Below are 27,379 nucleotides of genomic sequence, written 5' to 3'. Positions count from 1 at the left end.
AGAAACATATTTACAAATTTACAATCAAATAAGTTCAATTCGATCATTCTATATAACCCCTACACCTACATGATACCTATAAAAAAAAATTACTAAAAATTATATGTGTTAATTTGTTACCAATTGTAATACTTTTACGTCTTTAACGTTAGTTTCTCATTAATTTATCTTAATGCTAAATGTAGTCCACAAATTAATTCAGGCTCATCACTCTTAAAAATATTTAAGATTACATTGATAAAATTTTAACTACGCCTTGTGCAATTTGTTACTGACTCTATATTTCCTATTTGACAACAACACCTTGTTGCGAAAAAAAAATGTCTTTCTCTGTAATCGTTTACATTTCCAAAAAATGTATATAGTTTCCTCATCATAGTCTTTCCTTTCTTTTTTTATATATATCATTTTAATTTGCTTTAAAACATCAGCAACCTACTGCCTTTCCTTTTTATACATTTCATTATGACTGAATGTATATATGTTGAGATTTTATTCCTTCTATTTTTTTTTTTTAAACTTGACCTACTTCTTGAAAACCAAAACAATTTAAAGTTTGTTCTATGCTTATTTATGAACAAAACCCATTGTTTAGACTCATTTTTTGTTTTACTACTAAATTAATTATTTTCTTATTCTTATTTTAATTTCTGATAATTATCCTCATAATTGTTTATAAAAAAATCAATTTAATTTTAATGCTAATTTTCCTTTAATATCAATTATCTATTTCACTTAAAGTTTGTCATTAGTCATGAAGTTCATGTGTCTCTCATTTTTTACAAATATCAATCTACCACAAAAATACTGTAAATTCCTTTGGGCAAAACATATCAACATTTATCTTTAATGTGCTATTTTCTGAAGATACTTCTCTTTATCTATTAACATTTATTTTATGTAAATAAGGCGTAATCTAACACCATAAAACAACTTGCACCATTTAATTACTTAACATCACTTATGTTAATCATCCGAAGAAGGGGTTGGAATCTAAAATTATAGACTATTTGTTTTCTCTAAACAAATGTGCGTAAACACTACCCAACTGCGTAAACCCATAATCATCAATGGCAATAACACGCAAACAATGTATCCTCAATGTACCCTTAACTTCATCTACCAAAGGTTCTAAATCAACCTTCATATATACCGGTGCTCTACTAATTTTACGTAAGATATATATTTTCTAGAATAATTGAATGTAACTAAAAAAATATCTTCAATTGTTTTAAGAATATGTGTATTCATAATTCTTAAATTGACGTACAATTTCTAAAAATACTAATAAAAAATTTCGTGCGAACCACAGCTCGTGAACAAACTTCTGATTTTAAGCCTTTTAAATATACGGCCACACTCCCTTTAAAATTTACAAATTTACTTAATGTGTATGCCATCCCTTGAAAAGCCATTTCTACTTTTTGTACTGACATTGAAATATCTTGATTGTCCATAAAGAAAAATGAAAGTAACTTAGTTCTTACGTTTTATATTCCTTTGCGTTGTTTTAGCCAATCCAAGTCGATCCTGCTGTCTCGGCACCAAATTTACGACTTGTAACGAAGTCAGTAAGTGGATAATTAAATTTTATTATGTAATTACAAAGTTAAGAAAGATTCTAAAGTTCAAATGTTCGATTGTTCACAAACTGTCTTTAAAGTTGAATTGTTCAAATGTTCATATCGTCACACGGACACGTGATCGTATAGTGGTATAACTGTTCGGTCCTGACTGAGTAATTCGGATGGTTAGTGAATTAATTCCAGCCTACCCACAAGGGGGGAGACCTTGGCGGAATCTCCTTTTGGAATCTATCTGTACGAATCTATCTTTCTTGTTCCAGGTCCTTTTATTCATGAAAATGCCCGGGTGGGAAAGTGCACCAGAAGCTGACAACCACATACCCAATTTCGAATTTTTGTCCATTACGGGTGGTGGCAGCTGTCGCTTTACTCCCACTTCCCTACGGCAAAGTTCTTGACCACAGGTGGTTAGATTGAAAGCTATTACCCATATCTTCAACTGGTAGGAATACCTGGGTGGGAAAGTGCACCTGAAGACTTCACTGGTCATCCAAAGTCTAAGGTACCTATCAGTAATGGGTAGGGGCTCATTTTTCAGTCTTTCTATACAGTTCCCTACGGCAAAGCTTTTATCCACACCTAGTGGGATTGAAAGCTTGTTCCAGGCCCTTTTATTCATGAAAATGCCCGGGTGGGAAAGTGCACCAGAAGCTGACAACCACATACCCAATTTCGAATTTTTGTCCATTACGGGTGGTGGCAGCTGTCGCTTTACTCCCACTTCCCTACGGCAAAGTTCTTGACCACAGGTGGTTAGATTGAAAGCTATTACCCATATCTTCAACTGGTAGGAATACCTGGGTGGGAAAGTGCACCTGAAGACTTCACTGGTCATCCAAAGTCTAAGGTACCTATCAGTAATGAGTAGGGGCTCATTTTTCAGTCTTTCTATACAGTTCCCTACGGCAAAGCTTTTATCCACACCTAGTGGGATTGAAAGCTTGTTCCAGGCCCTTTTATTCATGAAAATGCCCGGGTGGGAAAGTGCACCAGAAGCTGACAACCACATACCCAATTTCGAATTTTTGTCCATTACGGGTGGTGGCAGCTGTCGCTTTACTCCCACTTCCCTACGGCAAAGTTCTTGACCACAGGTGGTTAGATTGAAAGCTATTACCCATATCTTCAACTGGTAGGAATACCTGGGTGGGAAAGTGCACCTGAAGACTTCACTGGTCATCCAAAGTCTAAGGTACCTATCAGTAATGGGTAGGGGCTCATTTTTCAGTCTTTCTATTCGTAAAATTGCGTCTAAAGCTTCGTGTAGAAAAAAATGTTTGTAAACATTGCATTAATTTCTGGACCTATGGCCGGTCTAGCTATGAAAATACGGAGAGTGAAACAGAAAATATCCCCTTAAACATGTTAAAATAACCTTGATGTTCTTATAAACCATCTTTGAAGGCTAAATTAGTACTCAGCTGTCTAAAAATGAATTTTATTGCACAATAACTTTCATATTTGAAAAATCCACCGGGGCCAAAATGCGAAACCAAACTTATAACTGTGTATTGCTACCTTCATGTGTTCATACACTGATTCCCGGAAAATCGGAAATACAAAAACAGGTACTAAGCAAACCTGAACAACAGGGGAAATATGCCCTGCTTTTTATTCTTATTATTATTCAAAAGAGACTTTTAACAAGGGTGTATATAGTGATCCCAAGTGATTACGCTTTCATTTGATACTAAAATAAACCAATTATTATACTTATTGACAAAGATTTATTAATATGCATGGAACTATTTTGTTTGATATATGGACTGCATTTTATGTTTTTTTTACCGGGCCGATATAGTAATTCTTTACCAATGTAATAGGAATGGATTATTTCCCTTTTCATTACTTAATTATTTCAGGCTGTTTGTTTATTTGCTTTATAATATTACATTTTCATTTGATTCATTCTATTCAGTATTGATTAATTGAACAAGACTGACATTCGAGCTCCTTTATTTATTTGACGTTTGTATTAATTTTGAAATGTTATTTATTTTTGCTTACATTTTTGAAAGAACTTGCAAGGGCTGTATAGGTAGGTTACCCACCATGCATGGGCTGTATAGTCAGCCAAGGTCGTGAAAAACCTCCATAATGGTTTAAATAAAGATAACAAAAAAACCTCCATAGTGCTAAACTTTAATATATATACGATGAATTGACAACACTTCTTTAAATATATATCAGTGACCTGATTATACTAAAGTGGAAAAAGACGGTTTGAATTTCTTATAAAATGCCCATATGTGGTATCATTATGGCTATGTTAACTTGGTTAAGCATTAACGTATGATAAAGGTTTCTGGCTGAACGTAGTTAAAATGTTTTGATGTGATGAATGTTGTATCGAATATGTTTTTTCTTTCTTTTCATTAAATTGTTATTTGTTTTATTGCTTTGAGTATTATTTGAAGTGCCTTGGACTATACCCCATACACTGTATCTAGAAGCACTCCCCTCACACCTAAATGGTTTTAAGGAAATACTCGATATTTGAGAATGTCGACGGTATATATAGAAAGCCGTTGTATGATTTTCCTACCGTATAGCGTCTTCCTTGTTCACTTTAAAATTTTATTTATCTCACCGTAAATTGACATCTGAACTAATGTACTAAGATGTTCTTATTCTGTTTTACATACAATACTTACGTATACATACCTCTTAATCTTGAGACTTGGTTTAGCCGTTATGTACTATGATAGCCTTTAATTAATTTATCTATATTATATGTACGATGTAGTCTTTGTTTCACGTTAAAAATCTTAGTTTAACAAACAAATAACATTCCAGATACTACAGTTAAACTATTCCGAGATCGAAAAGGTCTTATCATCTATGCAGCTCTACACTGTAAAAATGGTGTTTAGATCCTAAACACATTTCTAATCACATCTTTTGTGCACTTTTTTTTACATGTTTAGATCTAAACGTGTCTCAGTACAATGTGTTTAGGATTGTGCTTTAGATCTAAACATGTATACAAGTGTTTAATTTCTAAGCACGACTTTTACAGTGTACAGATATTGGCGATGGATGAATTTCACTACATTATGTCGTGCAAATTTGTTAACATAGAAAGAGAAAAATATTTACCACATTATTGTAAAGGAATTGCAAACATTATTAAATTTAATAATGTATTCTCATCTGAAAATGTTGTTGAACTAGAAAAATTGTGTAGATTTATATGATACATATCAGTGAAAGTCTGTCCTTCTGGTTAGAGGAACTGTATTACTATTATATTGTTATTCATTTTTCACAAATGCGAAACAAAATATGTTTTAGATATGAACTGTTATTTTCTCTGTAGCTATGTACTAGTTTATGAGAATAAAATCATTCATAAATTCATATAAAATATTCAAAAACTGAATAACTAATTTAGAGCATTAGCCTCGAGCAAACACGATCATCACGTTAATTTGTTGGAATCAAAAGTAAAATTCAAATAAAATTAATTGGTGTTTCCTTTCTAAAAGTATAAGCATTTATTCTTATTACAATTGTCCATTAAACAATTAATAGCGATATATTACGTATTAAATATTAGCAGAACGTTGTAGCATAATGTCATTTTGTGGTTTTCAGACATATCTCTAAATGGTTCTGTAACGTGTTGATGCTCATTGTTAACTTTAGTGGTCGATAGAATTGGTCGCTAGCTTGATTGGTCGCTGGAATTGGTCGCTAGCTTGAGTCTGGTCTACTATAACAGTAGTCTCAGGTGCAGTGTGATACGAGAAATATGTCTTCGTGCAAGAAATATATAACAGATCACGATCATAAGAGAAACTGTATTAAAATGCTTTGAAAGGGAGTTTTTATTTTTTACTTCATAATCGTAAAAATGCACTACGCATAAAGTAAATTTAATACATGTAACATTAAACAATTCCGAAACAACTTAAAAACATAGTATAACATGTATTATTCAATTTTATTCAAAACACTGTTCTAATAACATAATATTTATAAACAATAAGGATAAATTAATCCAATCAATTTTGTTGATTGGATAATTCACGGCTGAGTAGTTGTGTAATCAGTGACACGTGCCCTCATTATTTTATAAATATAATAAATATCTCTCGAAGTTCGTTTTCAAAATCTATCAAAATTTACTACTAAAATAAACAGCGTGCAACGAATAGATATATCCGTCCTGTGTGCATATACGATAACTATACATAGTCCTGGGCATTTTACTGGTTAATTTACATTTGTATTTTAGGTTGCTAGTTGTCGTTATTCAGCTTTATTAGTCTTAAGATATACATGTATACATGTATTTATAATATCTTTAACAAATTTAATCATTCAAATATATGCCACTGGACGTTAAGCAACCAACAATCAATCAATCAATCAATCATTCAAATATGAAAAAGGTCCAATTTGCTCATATAGCTCCTCGTGTAATTTGTTCATAGGGACAGACAATTAAAGGGGATTATGTTTTTTTTCTGAAAAAAAAAATGATCCGGGAGAAAGAAAAAGAACTAGTCAGATTGAAAGTATTTGCCATTCATTTTAATCTTAAATTTATATAAAAAAAAAATCACGACAAAAAATAAATCATTTGAAATTAGCTTATATAGTATCAAAGAGATATAACCTGTTATGTCGATTTTATGACGCGTCACTTTTTTTCACAGTCTGTGGTTCAGTTTGTAATGGTATATATTTTGTATTCTTTGTTAACATATACCTTTTCGTCTACTAGTTTTCTTCAATCGATAGAATTTACTTTTAACCATCCACAATATTCATATCTAAAATTGACTGGAACGAATTCCATCATTGTGATCTTTTTTTCTAATATCCAGTGACTGCCAAATATTTCAGTGATCAAGAACAAGAACAATAAAAATGAGGTTTGCAAAGTAAGTCAACCGTGATGAAGAGCAAATATTTTAACCGTCATCCGTCAAAGTATTATGTGGGAAGTGAGTGCCCTGCAACATATCATTTTAGGACCCCTAAAAAGTGTTCTTGCAAAGGTTTGTATGTGTCCAAGCACTGGCTTTACCCCGCCGGTACATCAGGTGTAATGTCTCTGGCCATTTTATCCTGTTGATAAAAAATCAAGTGTATCAAATAAAGGAATCCCCTCTTTTACACACACAAACAAAAAAAGTAATTTATTATGAATAAAAAGGTAGACTTGTCCAGGATTTTAACACGCGTGATCATCCTATATACATTGTTTTTTTTATTATTATTAGTTAAGTCTCCCAAACGAAGTTTGGGAAGACTTATTGGTTTTGCTCAGTTATTATTATTATTCTTCTTCTTCTTCTTCTTCTTCCGCCGCTTTTAAATTTGAACTTGTCCGCACCCGTTCTCCAAAACCGCTTGTCAGATTAACTTAGGGTTTCACAATATGCTGGACTAACATGTCTAGTAGTGCAATCAGGGTTTTGTTTGTGCATTGGGGTTTATAAAGGGGTACTTTGAGGGGCAAAAAGAAAGAAGGGTTTTACTATAGAACCCTATGGGATTTTATTTTTTTTAATTTTCAAATGATTATAAATTGAAAACCGTTTGTGATAGACACAATCTTTTTAATTAAAAATGTTCTAAATGATAAAGCACATTAAATGAAATACAGGGTTAGTCCCCAGGGGTCATCCCGACCCCTTGCCATTTGAGAAAGTTCTAATATCTTGTAAATGGTCGAGATCCCCACCCCTAAACCATATATATTCTGGTTTGTCATGCTATGATGGTTTGAATGCTATACAGGGTTAGTCCCCAGGGGTCATCCCAACCCCCTGCCATTTGAGAAAGTTCTAATATCTTGTAAATGGTCGAGATCCCCACCCCTAAACCATATATATTCTGGTTTGTCATGATAAAGCACATCAAATGAAATACAGGGTTAGTCCCCAGGGGTCACCCCCACCCCCTGCCATTTAAGAAAGTTCTAATATCTTGTAAGTGGTCAAGATCCCCACCCCTAAACCATATATATTCTGGTTTGTCATGCTATGATGGTTTGAATGATATACAGGGTTAGTCCCCAGGGGTCATCCCGACCCCCTGCCATTTGAGAAAGTTCTAATATCTTGTAAATGGTCGAGATCCCCACCCCTAAACCATATATATTCTGGTTTGTCATGCTAAGATGGTTTGAATGATATACAGGGTTAGTCCTCAGGGGTCATCCCGATCCCCTGCCATTTGAGAAAGTTCTAATATCTTGTAAATTGTCAAGATCCCCACCCCTAAACCATATATATTCTGGTTTGTCATGATAAAGCACATTAAATGAAATACAGGGTTAGTCCCCAGGGATCACCCCAACCCCTGCCATTTAAGAAAGTTCTAATATCTTGTAAGTGGTCAAGATCCCCACCCCTAAACCATATATATTCTGGTTTGTCATGCTAAGAATGTTTGAATGATATACAGGGTTAGTCCCCAGGGGTCATCCCGACCCCCTGCCATTTGAGAAAGTTCTAATATCTTGTAAATGGTCGAGATCCCCACCCCTAAACCATATATATGTTTGGCACCTTCAAATACGTTTAACCCCGCCTGTAGTTCGGTGGTTGTTGTTGGTTCATGTCTGTCATATTTGTGTTTGGTAAATTGTTTTTCTCAATTTATTTATTCATATTTTTCATTTCGGGGCCTATTATATGGGTTTTTCTCATTTTTGGAGGCCGCGTGGTTGCCTATAATTGTTTACATCCACTTCCGATGAACTTAGGTGGATAGGTGTCTCAGTGGCAATCATACCACATCTCCTTATTTTTAATATACCGTGCTTGGATGGATACAAATATATGTCCGACACAAAACTCTTGTGAGTGATTTTGTTAGACGTTAACCTGTTTCAAAGAAAGAAACTGACCATCGTCTCAGATTTTTGATTGTTTTTGTTTGACTTATTCACAATTTGATAATGACATTAATACACATTAAATTATTAATATGTTGTTTTCATTACACATCCAACATCCAATGGATTTAGTGTACAGACGTCATAAACAGGTATCAACAGATTGTAGATCCATGAATGTGTATATGAATTATATAGCAATAATATTTAGTTTGCTTTTAATTTACTGACAACAAAATCAATATTGATACCAATAAAACAATTTTCAATGATCTAATTACAGTGTTGCATTGGTAATCTTTTAGAATAAGTTTATTTCACGGATGGACAAGTTTACCAGGATCGTTTCTAAATTTCCGGGCACGGTAAACAACATTTCCATAAAAATTAGGATGTGCTATCCCATTTGAACTTCAAAACCAAATCTTTATATCTATGGAAGAATTTAGTAAAGGTTTTAAGTTATTTGTGGTAACGAAATCCCTGGCTTAATAATTTACCAGTAATACATAGACTACGTTCTTGAAAATCAAAAACGTCACAACAGACACGGGCATAGCGAACGAGTTGTGAAATTCAAACACCATAAGATGGTGCCAATGGAACATCACCATCCAAAAAGGGAAAAATAACAATCGGGAACGAAAAATCGTCCCTTTTGTCGTAAATTTCGGCAGTATATTTAGAAAATTCTTGATTTTTTAACGAAAAAAAATCATCAAGATAAAGGTAAGTGTTGTTGAATTTATCAGTTAAATGCAATTTTGACTGGTCTTTACTTAGTGTGGTCATAAACTATGATTCATAACAGTACAAAAACAAGTCTGCTATTAAAGGGGCGCAATTAGTGCCCATTGAAATACCTAAAACCTGTCGATAAACTTTGTTGCCAAAACGTACATAAATATTTTCAAGGGGAAATTAACAGCTTCAATCATCTCATCCCACCTCCAGTAAGTATATCTAGCATATTTACCTTTCACATTAAAGAAGCAGGCTTTAAATGAATTGCAGCAAATATATTTGCATTCAGATTTACCAAACGACAATTTAATTAAATAAGAAAACTTTTGTTTGATAAGATTGTGTGGAGGTGTAGTGTAAAGAGTAGAAAAGTCAAAACTGTCAACAGAATTCAAAAGACCATCAAAAACATCTAATTTATTTAAATCATCCATTTTTTTTTACTCCAAAATAGACGCTTTTATGCTAAAACATGATATGTTTTCCACTCAAAGGGTGGGACATAAAATATTTTATATTTTGTGTAAAATGTACATCTGAAATCAGTGTTTCCCAGTCAAACCAGATTATAATATTTTTTTTTGTAATATCTGCCGAAAAAGAAATGTATTTTAGAATATCCAAATAGATAAAATCTGATTTGGATTATAGTTTCGTGCTCAATGGAATTAATTCCGACTATTTAGATATGTGTGCCTTTTAAGTTTTGGGATCGAATTTAATGAGGAACATATTCAAGTTTGTATGAAAGCAGGTTTGGGGGATAAGCTACAGATCAATCAGATTTTGTTTAGAAGCGACATGTCTTTAAAATTGATACAGTAAAAAAATGGAGGAAGGGGAAGTTAAAGATTGAAAAGTGTAACATTATTTTCTGTTTACATATTAATATTTTTAATTTAGGTACATCTCCACATGGGAAGGTCGACTATTCATATGTATTATATATTGATAGAAACAAGTGTCTGTGTACATCTCTCTTTGGTTCATCTTCCTAGAATTATTGGGGGAAAGAAAGACAATTAATCTATACACAATAACCAGTTTAGTTACGATTTTTCATGCATCGATTCAAAAGTACACTCAACGGAACTAAAACTGTATGAAATGTAGGTTACACGTAAATAAGACAGCAACCAAACGACAAGAACAAACTAAGGACATCTAGAAGGCAACTTATAGTATAATTTCAACAATAGATAGGTGTCTACACAATATGTCCATTTCTAATTCGTCACTATAACATATTCTAGTTTGTATTCGTTTCTTCTTTGTTTTTAAGTTTCAAAGATTTTTTATTATGGCAGTCCATGACCATGATAACATTCTTCTTCTTTCATTTTGTTGCAAATCAGGCAAGACATAATCTCGTTTAATACAAGTTCAATTCATATAAACCTTTTAAACTACTTACAACAGGTACCATCGACTTCAACTGTATGGAGATGCCGTATGTACTTCGTAACTTATCTTTTGAAAATGTGGTAGATACTATACCTAGTAACACGCGTCTGTCAAGATAAATGGCGAATAACAAACACAATATTCGGTACCGTAAGTTTAAAAAAGAAAGTAGAACATGACGAGTCGAACATACAATATTGTATGAATAAAAGGAGATAAGTGACTGTGCTCCAGTACCACTTTAGATCACAAGGTCACGATTAAAAATTGCCTCGGGTCACCAGGTCACTTTTAAGCAAACTATTCAGTTCTAAACTGATTTGATTCTTGGTTTAAACATTTTAAAGGTCACATGTACTTTCAGGTCGCAACGTGGTCAATCCCCCCTTTGACGTCCCAGGTCGGACTTGACAATGTTGTAGCCACATATAGGGTGAATGCATCCAACTTGCACATTTGGATCCTACTACCTAAAGTTATGTATGGCAAAGTGTCCATACCATTTACATATTTTGGCTATGGTTATTTCACTTGGGATACGTACATGTAAGTGTTTCATTCATGAATCAAATACCTTTCTTGGCACAAACTCATAAACAATAAATGATAAAAACCCATTGCAGATTATTGCATATACAATGATATTAACAGACGTGATCGAATGAAAAGTTATACATACTAATATATCATAATATTATTAATGATAACAATGTGTGGGACTATAAAGCACAGAAAAATACAAAGCACAATAGAACTGGTATGTAATGCGTTCTTTCTAGTGCGGCAATCAGTGAAGTTAATCCAAGTGTGTAATGTGTGTTCGAATAAACCGTTAATCACACGTTCTCTTTGGATTAAACGAGATCTTTTGTATACATATATAAAAAAAACAGCAGAGACAGATCCAGAGTTTAATGAAAGGGGGAGGCATAATTGTCCAAAAAGATAAACATACCACCAATGTTGTTTTTTTGGCGATTTTTAAGCAAACGATTAGATCATGATATCAATCAAAAGGGCCCTCTAAACCCACATTGATCTTCGGCTATGTCAGGAAGATTTTCTATAGGTCGTTCCTCAAAATACAGATTTTGTTTCGTTTCGTTGTGTTTCGTTTCTCAATTTACATGTTTCGTTTCGTTTCGTAGTGTTTCGTTTCGTTTCGCTGTGTTTCGTTTCGTTTCGCCATGTTTCGTTTCGTTTCGCTCTGTTTCGTTTCTGTTCCGTTTCTCACTTTACCGGGACCCCAATGTTGAAACGGGTTTCAACATTGATAGTAAAAAAAAAACGGGTTTCAACATTGATAGTAAAAAAAAAATATCCGATAAAAAACGTTGAATGTAAATGATATGAAACTCCGAAGTCTTATATTATAGGACCAAGTGCATGTAATGAATCACAATCGAGATAAAATAGGTTATTTTACAAAATTACAGTCGGGGAGGTTCAATCTTCGTGACCAAATTTTCTTTGGAGAAAATATGCTGTTCGGGTTTTGCCAAGGATTTATATATACATTCTTGGTTTTACTCACTGCTGTAGGCCGTACGGTGAACTATATATAGTTGTCTGTTGGTAACTTCTAGGTCATCTTGTCTCTGGTGGGTTTTTGTCTCATTGGCAACTATACCACATCTAATTTTTTTTTATTCTCTAGTTAAAATTTCCAAAAAACTTTTTTATAAGTATATGTTGACCTTAAGACATTTGTTAATTTTTGGTTGAAGGGTAGATGTCTGCTACTTTGGATTCATTAGTGTTTGGGATACCAAATATTGGATTTCATGGTAATAAATAAAGCACAAAATTAAATGTTTAACGAAGTACACATTTTCTAAAGAATTATATTTAGACTTGGCAAACCCACTAAATTAAATATCCACAAGAATACAATTTTTCCTGAAGGGAATTTGCTAAAAATAAAAGACTCCGCAGTAATGTAGGTTTGGATGGGGTTAAATCAATCTAGAATAATGGCAAAAAAATATAAAGAATAGAGAAAAATGGGGAGCCAAAGTATAAAGAATAACGGCTGTAAATAAAAATTACAATACTGATTACAGAAATGAATAATGCACAGAATAAAGAAATCATACACTTGTATAACTAATAAAATAAAATCTAATAGTAAAATGATTTTCAAAAGAATTTAAACTGAATTAACACTTTTTTCAAAGATGAGGAAAAATGGTCTACAAATTTAAAGAATACAAAAATTAGCATGTTTAAGGAGCCCCAATCCAGACTACAAGAAAGTTTTGGACTTCTTCAATCCGGTCAAATAATGGGACATACTATTACCATCTATGCATTACTGGTATTGTATCATAGCCTTAACTGAACTTTTTTTATAATGTGACTTCGACCCCAGCTGGTGACCTCTATTAACACTGGTATTCACATGTTTTTTTTTCTGTTCCAATGAATGAAGGTGGCTTTACATCAATGGCAAACACTATGCATTTTATGGACACCATTTTTATACATGTATGTAAGAAACCTGCTTTAATTTGTAGTAGACCGATTTAGGTTTAACTAGATTTTAAGCATGCTACCTCAAAAAAGAAATAGTTTGCTGAAAGACATTCAACTCTTTTTTTGAATGCTACATGCTTCGTCATGTATACTGAGGAGTAGCAAATACTAATTTTAAGTCTAGAATAAGAAACTAGCTTGCAATCACCCTTACTTAAATTTGGTAGGCACATTTTTAGCGGTTGTTTGTTGCAACATCATATTTGGTCTCTGGTTGATAGTTACAATCTCACTGGCAATCATACCACATCTCCTTAATTTATATTATACAAGACTACAATATCATGAATATAATTTCATGTACATGTACATGTAATTGAATATTTATTGTTGTCTGAATTTTGTTTAATAGCAAACATAGCTGTGATCAATGGTCATATAAATAAAATGATACTTTGAAGTATTGTTAATATGCTTGACCAGAATAAAATGCCAGTTTTGTTATAAACAGTGCATTTGTAATTAAGATTATCAGAAATACAAGAATCGGTACACATTTAGACTTTAAGCACAGTAAGCAGTCAATTGGCGGTAAACATTGCAACATATCCAGAAAATTCAGGTGTACTATAATATAAATATTCACTGAATCTATGAAATTTTATTGTTCCAAGGCACGATTAAATTCAGATACATGTATGAGCATGACGATGCACTACAAATATATGCACTAAGACTTTGAATACTTATAATTCCAAATTGCTACATGTATTTCAAATGAATAATTATCCAAGGTATTAACAGCCATCCAGTTGTATGATCTTTCTAACAAATTATTAGTGTGCTATTTATTCAATGTACTATTTGCTTCTTGTCCAGTTTAATCCCAACATCACTTCATGACTTCATGGTACTGTACAATGCCGTTTGAGCTATTTTAAAATTTTTCCAAAAACAATAAATAATATACACAAAATTATGAATTCATCCACAATTGACATCTGTCTACATTTCCTACAAATCATAAGTGCACATTTATCATTTATAGACTGCTTCATTTTTCTAGCTGGGAATCATCTACAAAAAAAAAATATGATATTAAGAATGGACTTGTTTCTTTAGTTTATATATGTTTTGTGTAACAAATATTGTAAGTACTAGTACTCTAAAATTATATTTCAAGAAGAAAATCACAATTACAACAACTTTTATTTAGGTATGAGAAAGCATTCAAGCATGACCCTAGAACACAGTTATTTCATACTGCATTTCAATTAGACAATAAATGAAAATTAAATAAAATGCTTCGTTGACCGCAGAGGTCGAACCCTGAACAGTGGGGCAAGTTTGGACACAATATTCAAGCTGGATACTGTCTGAATTTGGATTGTGATCAAATGTTTGACATAATATAGGTTTCTGACACAAAATAAATGTGGTCAATAATCTTAAAAATTTGAAATGGGACAATTAATTTACTTAGAATGGTCTGATATCCAAAATCTAACAACATGGTTAGATTCAGCATATAAAAAAATCACCAATAATTCAATTTTAGTTGAAATCAAACAAAGTTTAATTTTGGACCCTTCAAACCTTCACTACAAACTGCTCTGAGTCTGAAAAGACCAGTTTTTGTGCTCGACCAGTAAAGTCGAGCACACATTTTACTCGACTAGTCTCAACATTGTCTCGACAGTACTTAACTGTACTTAATTGTACTCGAATAGGTCTCGACTCTACTTAATTAGTCTGATTCAGAACTTGATGATCTTGGTGTAGTCTGAAATGGTCTCGACCAAGGCTCGACCTGTCTCAACCAGTCTCAACCAGTCTCGACCTGTCTCGACTAGTCTGGACCTTCAAATTTAGTCTTCACTGGTGTAAATCAGCTCATCTAACTAAATTATATATAGATCTTACAAAATACCAGTCTATTTGGTAGTTTGATTCATTGCTGTGAAATGAAAGATTTAATTAATAGGTAAAAAAAATGATTAAATTCAGATAGGCATTTTTAATTTTTTTTATAACTTTTTCAAATCAACTTGGATTTTCATCAAACTATGAAGCTATCTTAGTAATATATTGATCTTACTGAATCCCAGGTCATTATGTAGTTTGATGTATTGCTGTCAATTTTAAGATTCAAATTAACCTAGGTAAAAAAAGCTAGGATTTGCAATTTCGGACAAAATTCAGACAGTACACTTTAATTTTTTTTATAACTTTTTTCAAATCAACTTGGATTTTCATCAAACTAATTTAACTATACAGCTACCTTGGTAATATATTTCTCTTACTGAATCACAGGTCGTTATGTAGTTTGGTGTATTGCTGTCAAATTTAAGAATTAAATTAATCTAGGTAAAAAAGGTAGAATTTGCAGTTAGGACTATATTCAGGTAGTACACTTTAATTCTTTTAATAACTTTTTCAAATCAACTTGGATTTTCATCAAAATATACAACTATCTTAGTAATATATGGATTTTACTGAATCCCAGGTTGTTATGTAGTTTGGTGTACTGCTGTTAAATTTAAGATTCAAATTAATCTAGGTTAAAAAAGCAAGGATTTGCAATTACGGACAAAATTCAGATAGTACACTTTATTTTTTTTTATACTTTTTCAAATCAACTTTTTTTTTCATCAAACTATACAGCTATATTAGTAATATATTAATCTTACTGAAACCCAGGTCATTGTGTAGTTTGGTGTAATGCTGTCAAATTTAAGAATTTATTTAATCTAGATAAAAAAAGCTAGGATATTTGAAATATATCTTTTATTATAATTTGGGATAAAGTATATGATATAGTTATATAATTTCTTAAATGTTTTATCCCTTTTTTATATATATAATATGAATATATCAAAAAGGGATCAAACTTTAAAGAAATTATTAAAATATTTCTTCTGATTATAGTGGTGATGTATAAAGCAATACCTCCTGCTTGGGGAAACTTATTAAAAAGATCACACCTACCAGAGAGTTTTAAATTCTAAATAACATTCATTCAAAATTGCAACATCCTGTTAAACTTAAATCGCAGGGCTTTTTGAATTCACTAGATAAGTAATACACAAGTTTAAGAAAAGTAGGGCTTTCTTTTTACCTGTAAAACTCACTTGTACTGAGGTAATTGAACCATATTAAAGTGGTTCTCATATGCCATGTCTTTAAATTTGACAAAAATTATTTTTAGATATGATTAAAATACATTTTTACTGTAACTTTGGAACACATTTCCTTTTTTAAATGGTTATCAAGGATTGTTATGAAAGTTCATGATATTAAATTCTTGTTTTAACAAAAAAAGGTGTCTTTTTTTTAAATTTCATAACCTTTTTCAAATCAGCTTGGTTTTTTATCAAACTTTTCAGCTATCTTTATTACATATTTATCATGCAAAAAAACAGGTTGTTTTGTATATTGGTGTATTACTGTCAAATTTAATGACCTAGTTAATAGGTAAAAAAAGGCTAAAATTTTCAGTTTTGACAAAATTCAGATAGATACCTATAATTTAGATATTTAAATTTGACAGCAATAAACCAAATTACCAAATAACCTGTTTTTTGTAAGAATAATATATAATAAAGACAGCTATAGATCTGGATGAAAATCAAAGTTGCTTCTAAAGTGTACCATCTGAATATAGTCCGAATTGCAAATTCTAGCTTTTTTTACCTAGATTAATTTAATCCTTAAATTTGACAGCAATACACCAAACTACATAATAACCTATGATTCAGTAAGATCAATATATTACTAAGATAGCTGTATAGTTTGATGAAAATCCTAGTTGATTGAAAAAGTTATAAAAAAAATTAAAGTGTACTATCTCTATTTTGTGTGAACTGCAAATCCTAGCTTTTTTGACCTAGATTAATTTAATTCTTAAATTTGACAGCAATACACCAAACTTCTTAACAACCTGGGATTCAGTAAGATTAATATATTACCAAGGTAGCTGTATAGTTAGATGAAAATCTAAGTTGATTTGAAAAAGTTATAAAAAGAATTAAAGTGTACTATCTGAATATAGTCCGAACTGCAAATTCAATCTATTTTGACCTAGATTAATTTAATCCTTAAATTTGACAGCAATACATCAAACTACTTAATGACCTATGATTCAGTAAGATCAATATATTACTAAGATAGCTGTATAGTTTGATGAAAATCTTAGTTGATTTGAAAAAGTTATAAAAAAAATTAGTGTACTATCTCTATTTTGTCTGAACTGCAAATCCTTGCTTTTTTTTGGACCTAGATTAATTTAATTCTTAAATTTGACAGCAATACACCAAACTTCTTAAAAACTTGGGATTTAGTAAGATTAATATATTACCAAGGTAGCTGTATAGTTTGATGAAAATCTAAGTTGATTTGAAAAAGTTATAAAAAGAATTAAAGTGTACTATCTGAATATAGTCCGAACTGCAAATTCAAGCTTTTTTGACCTAGATTAATTTAATCCTTAAATTTAACAGCAATACACCAAACTTCCTTAACAACCTGGGATTCAGTAAAGAATAATATATTACCAAGGTAGCTGTATAGTTAGAAGAAAATCTAAGTTGATTTGAAAAAGTTATAAAAAGAATTAAAGTGTACTATCTGAATATAGTCCGAACTGCAAATTCAAACTTTTTTTACCTAGATTAATTTAATTCTTAAATTTGACAGCAATACACCAAACTACATAATGACCTATGATTCAGTAAGATCAATATATTACTAAGATAGCTGTATAGTTTGATGAAAATCCTAGTTGATTTGAAAAAGTTATAAAAAAAATTAAAGTGTACTATCTCTATTTTGTCCGAACTGCAAATCCTAGCTTTTTTTACCTAGATTAAATTTGACAGCAATAAACCAAACTACATAATGACCTGGGATTCAGTAAGATCAATATATTACCAAGGTAGCTGTATAGTTTGATGAAAATCCAAGTTGATTTGAAAAAGTTATAAAAAAAATTAAAGTGTACTATCTCTATTTTGTCTGAACTGCAAATCCTAGCTTTTTTTACCTAGATTAATTTAATTCTTAAATTTGACAGCAATACACCAAACTACATAATGACCTGTGATTCAGTAAGATCAATATATTACTAATATAGCTGCATAGTTTGATGAAAATCCAAGTTGATTTGAAAAAGTTATAAAAAAAATTAAAGTGTACTATCTCTATTTTGTCCGAATTGCAAATCCTAGCTTTTTTTACCTAGATTAATTTAATTCTTAAATTTGACAGCAATACACCAAACTACATAATGACCTGTGATTCGGTAAGATCAATATATTACTAATATAGCTGCATAGTTTGATGAAAATCCAAGTTGATTTGAAAAAGTTATAAAAAAAATGAAAGTGAACTATCTGAATTTTGTCCAAAATTGCAAATCCTAGCTTTTTTGACCTAGATTAAATTTGACAGCAATAAACCGAACTACATAATGACCTTCGATTCAGTAAGATCAATATATTACTAAGATAGCTGTATAGTTTGATGAAAATCCTAGTTGATTTGAAAAATTATAAAAAAAATTAAAGATGCCTTTCTGAATTTAATAATTTTTTATTTTACCTATTAATTAAATTCTTTCATTTCACAGCAATGAATCAAACTAACAAATAAACTGGAATTTTGTAAGATCTTTATTTAATTTAGTTAGACATGTTAGATGGGCTGATTTATTTTCAAGATAATTATGAACATGATGAATTTTATGACAAATAAGTAGATATCAAAGTTGTTTTACATATAATTGTTCAAGAAAATACGAAATATACTTAAAACATATAAATATGGTAAATCAAAGACAAATTTATCTCATAACTTAATGATCACTTCTACAGTACCCTTTTGTCTAGGGCAACTGGTAATAAACATGGATATAGTAGATAAGGAGATGTTGTATGATTGTAAATGAGAAACTATCCACCCGAGACTAAAGGACGAGGATGTTAACAACTATAAGGCACTGTACAATAATCAACAATGACCAGAACCCATACCGTATTGTGTGGTGAGAATGAAAGGCACAGCATGACAAATTCTGAAATTTTCATAAGAGAAAACTAATGCCATGAGTTAAATTATGTTCTAATTTATTTGAAAATCAGGAGATGTGGCATGATTGCCAATGAGACAACCATAAACCAGAGTTCAAATGGCAAAGATATAAGCAATTACGTGTATAAGTCACCGTACGACCTTCAACAATGAAAACCCCCATAATGTATTATAATATATATAGTCAGCTATAAAATGTCCAACATGAAAAATGCGAAACAGTTTATACATGTTAAATGAGAAAACTAAAGGCCTATGAGATTATGTTATAATTTAAATCATACTTTATCTCAAGTGCACTATTTAAAAGATTATAAAGAGATGTGGTATGATCTCCAATGAGACTATCTTCCAGACTGATCATTTAATAGCTAGTGAACAGATTGATGTACAGTTCAACTTCACAGGAAATTCATAAATTTCAAAAACATATAAAGAATTAGGTGTGACGCTAAATTCTTCAATAAACTATACAGCCTTCTCTTCTTCTGTGTATCATTGTGTGTTGTTTTCCCCATACAAATTTAAAAATCATCGAGTATTGAAAACATAATTTCCTATAGGTTTAGATTAACAAACAAAATAGGTCAGTGTAGGTAAACAAATTCCTGAGAAGCATTATAGATATATTTTGATTGATTGGTGTTTAAAGCCACTTTCAGCACTATTATGACTATTGTCATGATTATGCTATTTCCTGGAGGTCTGTGTATATTGGTGGAGGAAGTTGGAGAGCCATGAGAGAACCACCAAACCTTTGCTAGTAAAACTGACAATCCGAGACAATTAAGATTGGAATATAATTTAGTAGCATGCTAAATATACAGGTAGATCTATAGGTTAAAGTTGCCACTTTTACATAACAAAGTGATTTTTTTTATATCAAAATAGACGACTATCGAGTTTATGCACTTTCCAGTAAATTTCATATGTCACAATGCTTATGTTAATATGTCACAGTAGGAACCGATTGCGCGGGGCAGCTGTTCGGTAACTCCTTCTTAAAAAAACTTGAGATTGGTGTATAAAGATAAAAATTTGATTTCTGATATTGTATAAATAAAATGTTGAAAAACCATTGAAAGCAAATGCTTTACTTAATCCATATAAAACAATGTTAAGTTCTATTCGTCCGATTTTGGACTATTACACTAATAAAATAGTCTACATGGTCTAGGTCCAACAGGCAGCTCCCTTGTTAAATTATGCTTGTCACTGATAATGTTACCCAGCTGAGCCAGAGGCGGATTTAGGGGGGGGGATGGGGGCAGGGGGCCTGGGCCCCCCTTTTGTGGGAAAAAAATTGGTTGATTATATAGGGAATCACTGAAGCATGACTGGAGCGGAGCCCCCTCTTACTCTTAGGCAGCCAGTGGACCCCTACCTATAAAAATTTCTGGATCCGCCACTGTGAGCTGCCCAGTGTATCAAAATAATATGAGGATATGTTGGAACCCCCCTTTTTTGACGATCAATGCTTTTGAATGGGGACATAAGGTTGGAACCCCCTTTATCCTGGGTATGGAACCCCTTTTTAGAAATGGCTGGATCCGCCCCTGCTGTCCATGTTTATTTTGATGTTTAGTCTAAATTTTATACTATTAATGCTTGATATTGATCAGCTGCTCGTTTTAGATTATTTTGTTTTAAATGTCGAAGAACAGGAATTTCAATGAACAGACGTATTATAACCAGAGACATATATACACAGAGATTGGCAACTCCGTGAAATCCCGATAAAAAACGCGGCCCGGAATGAGATTCTCGTCGATAATTATTCTACAACATATAGACAAGTCAGGGATGAATAACATTGATAGCTAATCAAGAAAAGTAATAGGAAAACTTATTTCAGATCAAATAAATTCTTTTTCTAAAAAACTACTTGAAATAGTATTTTTTTTAATGTATTTGATTGAGAAAATATTTTTTTCTTTTTTTGCATTTCTTTTAATTTTAAAAGTAAAATCTGGTAATGATCATGATATTACAAGAAACATTTCTTTGCTAAAGTTTGCTTCTAAATTACACAGTGAAATTATGTGTGTCCGATTTTCCGGTCATTATTTCCTTAGAGTTGTGACTGTGGATTCACAGGTGTGCGATTACGAAATTTATTGCCCTCCGATCACCTGAATTTTGCCGGAGGTGAAGTTCTAAGTGGATTATTACTTGGTAATTGTTTTTACAACTAAACAAATTCTGACATATTATTTTAACCATGACCAGAACTTTATTTTAACAGAAACACTGGGCTATACTATGAATAGGGTAAACGGACAGAAAGTCACAGGACATAAAGTCACAAATTGGATAGGACAAAAAGTCACAAATAATTAATTGACAATTGTTTGAATATATAAGAGAAAGATCTTCAAATAATTTCTTTTTTTACATTTATTCATTTTTAAGTTCAGGAAATTGTTGATAAGCCTTGATAAATGAAAAATTATTAAATTTTAATCATGCAAATAATATATTTCTTGGCACCATGAAGCCATTTAAGTGCCAAACCACTTTGACATTTTGTTATCATAACAGTTTAAAATTTGATCATCATTGATATTTATTGAATAAATTTGAATTACAAAGTTGCTTCATATATTATAGTTCAATAAAAAATAAAAAATTTATTTTTAAAATTAGTGTTTTCTTGTTCAGAGAAAAATAATCTCAAAACTGAATTGTGACATTTTGTCCTTTGACTTTTCGTCCGTGACTTTTTGTCCTGTGACTTTCTGTCCTACATTCTACTATAGATTTCAATCAGGAACAAAAATAGTCATTTAACATGTCAAAAAAAGAAATCAGAAAGCAACTTTTTCATATAAAAAAAATATGTAGCCAGTAGAATTTTGTCTCGTGGAAAACAGATTTTATATCTGTTTTAATTTAATTATAATGTTTAATTTTTGATTGACCTAGAATTACATTATTTGTGGAACCTTTGCATGAATTTCCTAAACGAACGTACATTATGTATAGTGTTGTCGAAATCACTATTTTTGCTGCCATGAAATATTGAATATGAATCTGTCATTATTTGTAGTTTTTTAAAGACTCAATATCACAGACCCTGATTAAAAACAATGTGTATCATAAGTACAGTATAATGCTCTGCTAAACTGTAGAATTTTAATGTTCTGTTTCATAGACCACAGAAGTACTGCAACATCCGTATCTTTACTCTTTCCTATCGGGTAGAGAAACTCGAGTTTGAAATTAGAAAGATTTAAAATTGTAGACAAGTTTTATCTGATCTTTTGGGGGTTTATGTTTCGGTGCAGTGCTATGTGGGCTGTTATTTTCTTTTCATTTGTCATTTTTCCCTCTGTGTTACACGACCTTGTACTTTTTGTATTGCCCCTTGACATCTCCTGCTTCTGTTTAAACCTTTACCACTAATATCTCATCTGGTATAAATAAAATAGTGTCTCATTCCTGGAATTTGTTATACAGGAATTCATTTTAATATCAGTTTTTTTTATAAGCATATAAACTGCTTGGTCTCTTCACACAACTTATGTTTCGGACGGAATGCATCAATAGGTACATACATGTACCAGGTCACGGATATATAAGTACACGTTATGTGCTTTTGACCTCCACAAGAATTCTTAAACATTCATAGATTTGCAAAGAATATTTTTGTCGTTGGGCTGTTGTCTCATTGACATATACCTCACATTTCTGAATAGTCATAGCATCTGTGCCTTTTCAATTTATTGCAGAAAATATTTGCATAAACATTTTTCAAAACAGGCGAGGTGAAATAGTGATCACAGAATGAGGACATGTAAAACTGAAACAACACAACAGATAAATATAAACAAGCACCATTGCTAAAGGACTGAAACCAACATAGATGATGACTAATATGAGCGACTAGTGTACAAGTAGAGTGAACATTTCTTTGCTCCTTATTCTACACATTTTGTCATTTCATGTAAACAATTAAATATGTTATTTTCGGAGGAGAGGAAGGAATTTGTGAAACGAAATATTTTGCCTTTAGTACTGTCAAGTTATATATTCACAGGAGTGTTGTTGAATAAATGAACATTTTCTCTTTTTTTACATTATGCTACATTTATGCTACAAAGGTAGCATTTCCATTCTCATAATGTACAAAGATATTATAGAGTGGCCTTCCAATGATAGTCATACATGTAAATCATTGTCTCATTGGCAATCATACTACATCATCATATTGTTATACATGTATGTAAAATCTATGTTCATGTATACTTTGTAAACGTAAAGAAGACAAATGAAGTTGAACACAAGATATTTATTTGCATTTTTTTCCGTATAGACTCTGCACAACTGCCACTTCTGTTTCAAATTCAATAGATTGAATGCGGAGTCTTGTATTTGTTCTTAGTTCAATGATGTCACCATCACTTGCACAAAAATCGCATACACATGTACATCAAGTTTGGCATATGAACTATGATATTTGAACTACAATAATATGGTGTTTTCACAGTCAGCACATGTCATTTTCTCTCTTACAAAACCATTTTTAAGTATCACATTGATAGTAGTACATGTAATCTGTCCACTACATGACTGTGCAGTAACATTTGAAAAAAGTCATCACTAATAGTTGTTCCTGTCTGCCAGGGAATCTTTTTTTCAATCAGAAAGGCTAGGGAGTCCTACATTCAGCACATGTATGATATTACATCTCTTGTATGCTGCACTGTTAGGTAAATTTGATCAACATCTTTGTTCTTTTATATCATGCAGGTTCCTGTTAAAAAAAAAATGCTGTCAGATACTGAATGTAAATATATATAAACTTATAAATGTCATCAAAGTGGTGGAAATAATAAAAAAACAATTTATATACACAAAACCGGTATGTCTTGAGAAAGTAATTCCTGTGATGGTTACAATTGTTCTTTAAAGATGGACAATTTTATAAACTGTAGCCATGGACAGGTGTCTGGCTTTATATTGAAGAGAATGAACATGGCCGACAGCTTGAATGGTGATTTTTAATTGTAAATTGCATCAAAGTGGGTGAAAATATGGAAAAAACATCTGTTATACACAAATCCAGTATGTCATAAGAAAGTAATTCATGTGCTGGGAATAATTATTCTCTAAAGATGGAAAAGTTTATTGACTGTAGACATGGACAGGGGCCTGTCTTTATATTTTAAAAATTGAACGTGGCCGACAGCGAGAATACTGAATTTTTATTGTAATATTGCATCAAAGTGGGTGATTTAATGAAAAATTCAACATATTTACACAAAACCAGTATGTCTTGGGAAAAGTAAATATCTCAAAAATGGTTTTATTCCTTTTCGAATGAAAAGGTTTTAATAAAAAATACGTCCGTGTAAAAATTTTTCATAACGTCCATGTCGGCCAAGCTTTCCCCTTATCATTGACCACAATAAAACGTTAATCGTCACAATATTTTAACTAACAATTACTACAAACTGAATAAAACAAGGTAAATAATTTACGAAATTGAAATATATACTTACATTATGCTGTTTTGAAATGCTTGATGTAAAATAAAAATCGAAGCGGTGGTGAACTTGTCATGATCAGATGCAAAATGGCGATCTCATTAAAGTCTCGTGTAATGCGTGTTTTTAATTGGATTTCGCTGACCACTGTTACAGTTGCCAATCTCTGTGTATATATGTCTCTGTTATAACCAAATCCCCTTTCTTGTGAAAGTCGTCGATATATCATATAAACAGATAATGATCATTCAACTAGTTCACAAATCAAACAAACACTCTTGTAAAGCAAGGATTTGTATAGCAAATCCTTGTGTAAAGTAAGGAATGTATATCAATCGAAACTGTCGAAATGTTTTCAAAATATATACTTACGTTAATTCAGTCGGACACACAAGAAACTACCAAAAAACCGGACAAACGGCGCGAAATCATAGCGTTTATATTTTCGAAAGCTATCGGGAATTTTCATCATTCTAATCTTTACGGAAATCGATTTACAGCTGTAGTCTCAGTTTACAGTCATCAATATTTTATATTTGCATAACCATTAAAGAATAATTATTAGAATGTTATTTGGTTATTACTATTTTCATACAAATATTTTAACATTTATTATCTATGTTATAAATTACCAATTTATGAAAATGAAACGCATGTTAACAAAACCGTGTATCTACAGTCCCGTTGCCGATCATGTCTCTTTATATTTATTTATTCAATTTTTTTTTCGCTTTTTTTTTTTTTTTATTTCGATTCCTCTGCTAATCAAAGGGATGCTATCCTCATATTATTTTGATACACTGAAAAGAACTGGACAACGATTTTATCGATGAACTGAAGTATACTAAAATGTATTTGTCAGTACTAGATTTAACGCTAGGCGTTTTTTCTTAATTACCTGAACCAGCACTGACTGGTACTTAATCGATCACAGTAGTTAGTGTACTGAACATGTACTGAACAACTGAAAAAGATCTTGACATTTTTCCTTGCGGTAAATTCAGGCATTTAAGAGTTGTTCAGTTTAAAATGACCGTTTCAGTAGTAAAACCCGTTACTAGTGAAATATTCAAATTCATGCTGGCTAGATGTCAACACAAAGATTGTCCAGCACAGTGTCTAGAACACATTGTCAAGACAGTCATCACAAAATATCTCTTTCAACTGTATATTTCATTCGTATGGTGATGCCTTTCAACGTTGGCATTATCCAGAGTTGTACCACAGTGCGCTAAAAATCGATATATACGAGGAGATTGTATACATGTATCTGTGTAGATCTTATCATATATCGTTAAAAATGACAATGCAACAGATTTAAAAAAATAACATACAACATGTAGACATATCAACCAAAACAACCCCAGTACCAACAGTGACCTAGCATACATGTGTCTAGAAAAGGGATTCGACCCACCTACACACACACACACACACACACACACACACACACACACACACACACACACACAATATAGGCATTCACACACATATATAAATGTACATCAAAAGGAATATTGTAAACTATTAAACTTAATTAAAGACAATAAATGATATTGGATAATATCAAATGATGGACCGTTGTAATCGTCGTCAATTCAATAATCTATGTTAGAATACAGAAATGTTGTACATGGTTTCTTGCAAATAGATGCACTATCCACCAGAGTTCAATCTGAAATGCTCAGAATCAATGTTGCATAATTGAAATGAATGACATAGTTTATTCCTGTTCCAATGGGCGAATCAATGTTAGGGACTTTTTAATACATGTATGTACATGTACATCTATTTCTACTTTATAGTTCTACGTGGGATTGATGGTTATTTGCATTTATTAAAGGTTAATGATATTGAGTAATCGTCGAGATCAATAAAGCTTAAACAAACCTCATTTTTTTATTGGATATTTGTAGATGGGGATTGGCCGAAATGAGGCAAACATTAACGAGTTGTAAATGTATACCTCATGTTAATGCGGGTACTTGGCATTATATTTGCTGTTTTCAACACAATTTCCTAAAGTCACCGCAACGCCTCAAATGCTTTTTTTTTTAAACACAATGCACATTATCTCGAAGATACACACAACTTGTATAAAAGTTACTGAAGGGCTTTTCAATATTGTTGTGCTGTTTTCTTTGAATTATGTCACACTTTGTCATGTCGGGACCGTTTATAGCTGACAATAAACTATGGAATTTGATGATTGTTGAAGGCCGTAAGGCGACCTATATTTGACTAAATCAACGTCATTTTGACTCTGTTTTATAGCTGTTTAAATGACAATTATACATCATTTCCGTATTATATATGTGTCTTAACGATAAATACCTGAATAGATAAATTGAGTTGTCTTTCCTGAAATTAAAAACATTGTACTTTCATATAACTGAATATTACGTATTAACATTTGCAAAAAGAATACAATTTCTAAAAAAAACTGATATGTATATACAACTATTTGAGGCTTGAAATGTATAATATTTTCTCACAAACGTGTTATTCATCACCCGATTTTTGACCTGATTTATATAATTGGTTCCACTGGTAGAAACTGAATACTCTTTTGTGTCATTTGTGTTAACGCTTTGTTTATAATAGATTTCGTTTTGCTCAATATTTGTAGCTGATTGATAGTGTTTTTTTTTAATCTTTTCTTTGTCTTTTTTGCCTTACATTAAAGTCCTTTTTCGACATATTCTTCCGCCTTTAATATGTTTATATATTTTTATTAC

At 31.7% G+C, this 27,379-nt stretch overlaps 1 protein-coding gene across 2 annotated transcripts in view; it reads right to left on the bottom strand.

Annotated features, from left to right (window-relative positions):
* LOC127706489 (transient receptor potential cation channel subfamily M member 8-like) overlaps positions 1–27,379 on the bottom strand; it is an 88,802-nt gene that overhangs the window by 51,014 nt on the left and 10,409 nt on the right. For both annotated transcript variants that reach the window (XM_052211142.1, XM_052211141.1), the window contains exon 5: positions 26,976–27,002. In XM_052211142.1, the coding sequence (XP_052067102.1) occupies positions 26,976–27,002 (27 nt within the window). The remainder of the gene's footprint in view (positions 1–26,975; positions 27,003–27,379) is intronic.

Source organism: Mytilus californianus, unplaced genomic scaffold (genome assembly GCF_021869535.1).
Source record: "Mytilus californianus isolate M0D057914Y unplaced genomic scaffold, xbMytCali1.0.p SCAF_6, whole genome shotgun sequence".
Lineage (NCBI taxonomy): Eukaryota > Metazoa > Mollusca > Bivalvia > Mytilida > Mytilidae > Mytilus > Mytilus californianus.
Note: the sequence above shows the minus strand (reverse complement) of the source record. Positions and strands in the feature narration are given on the sequence as shown.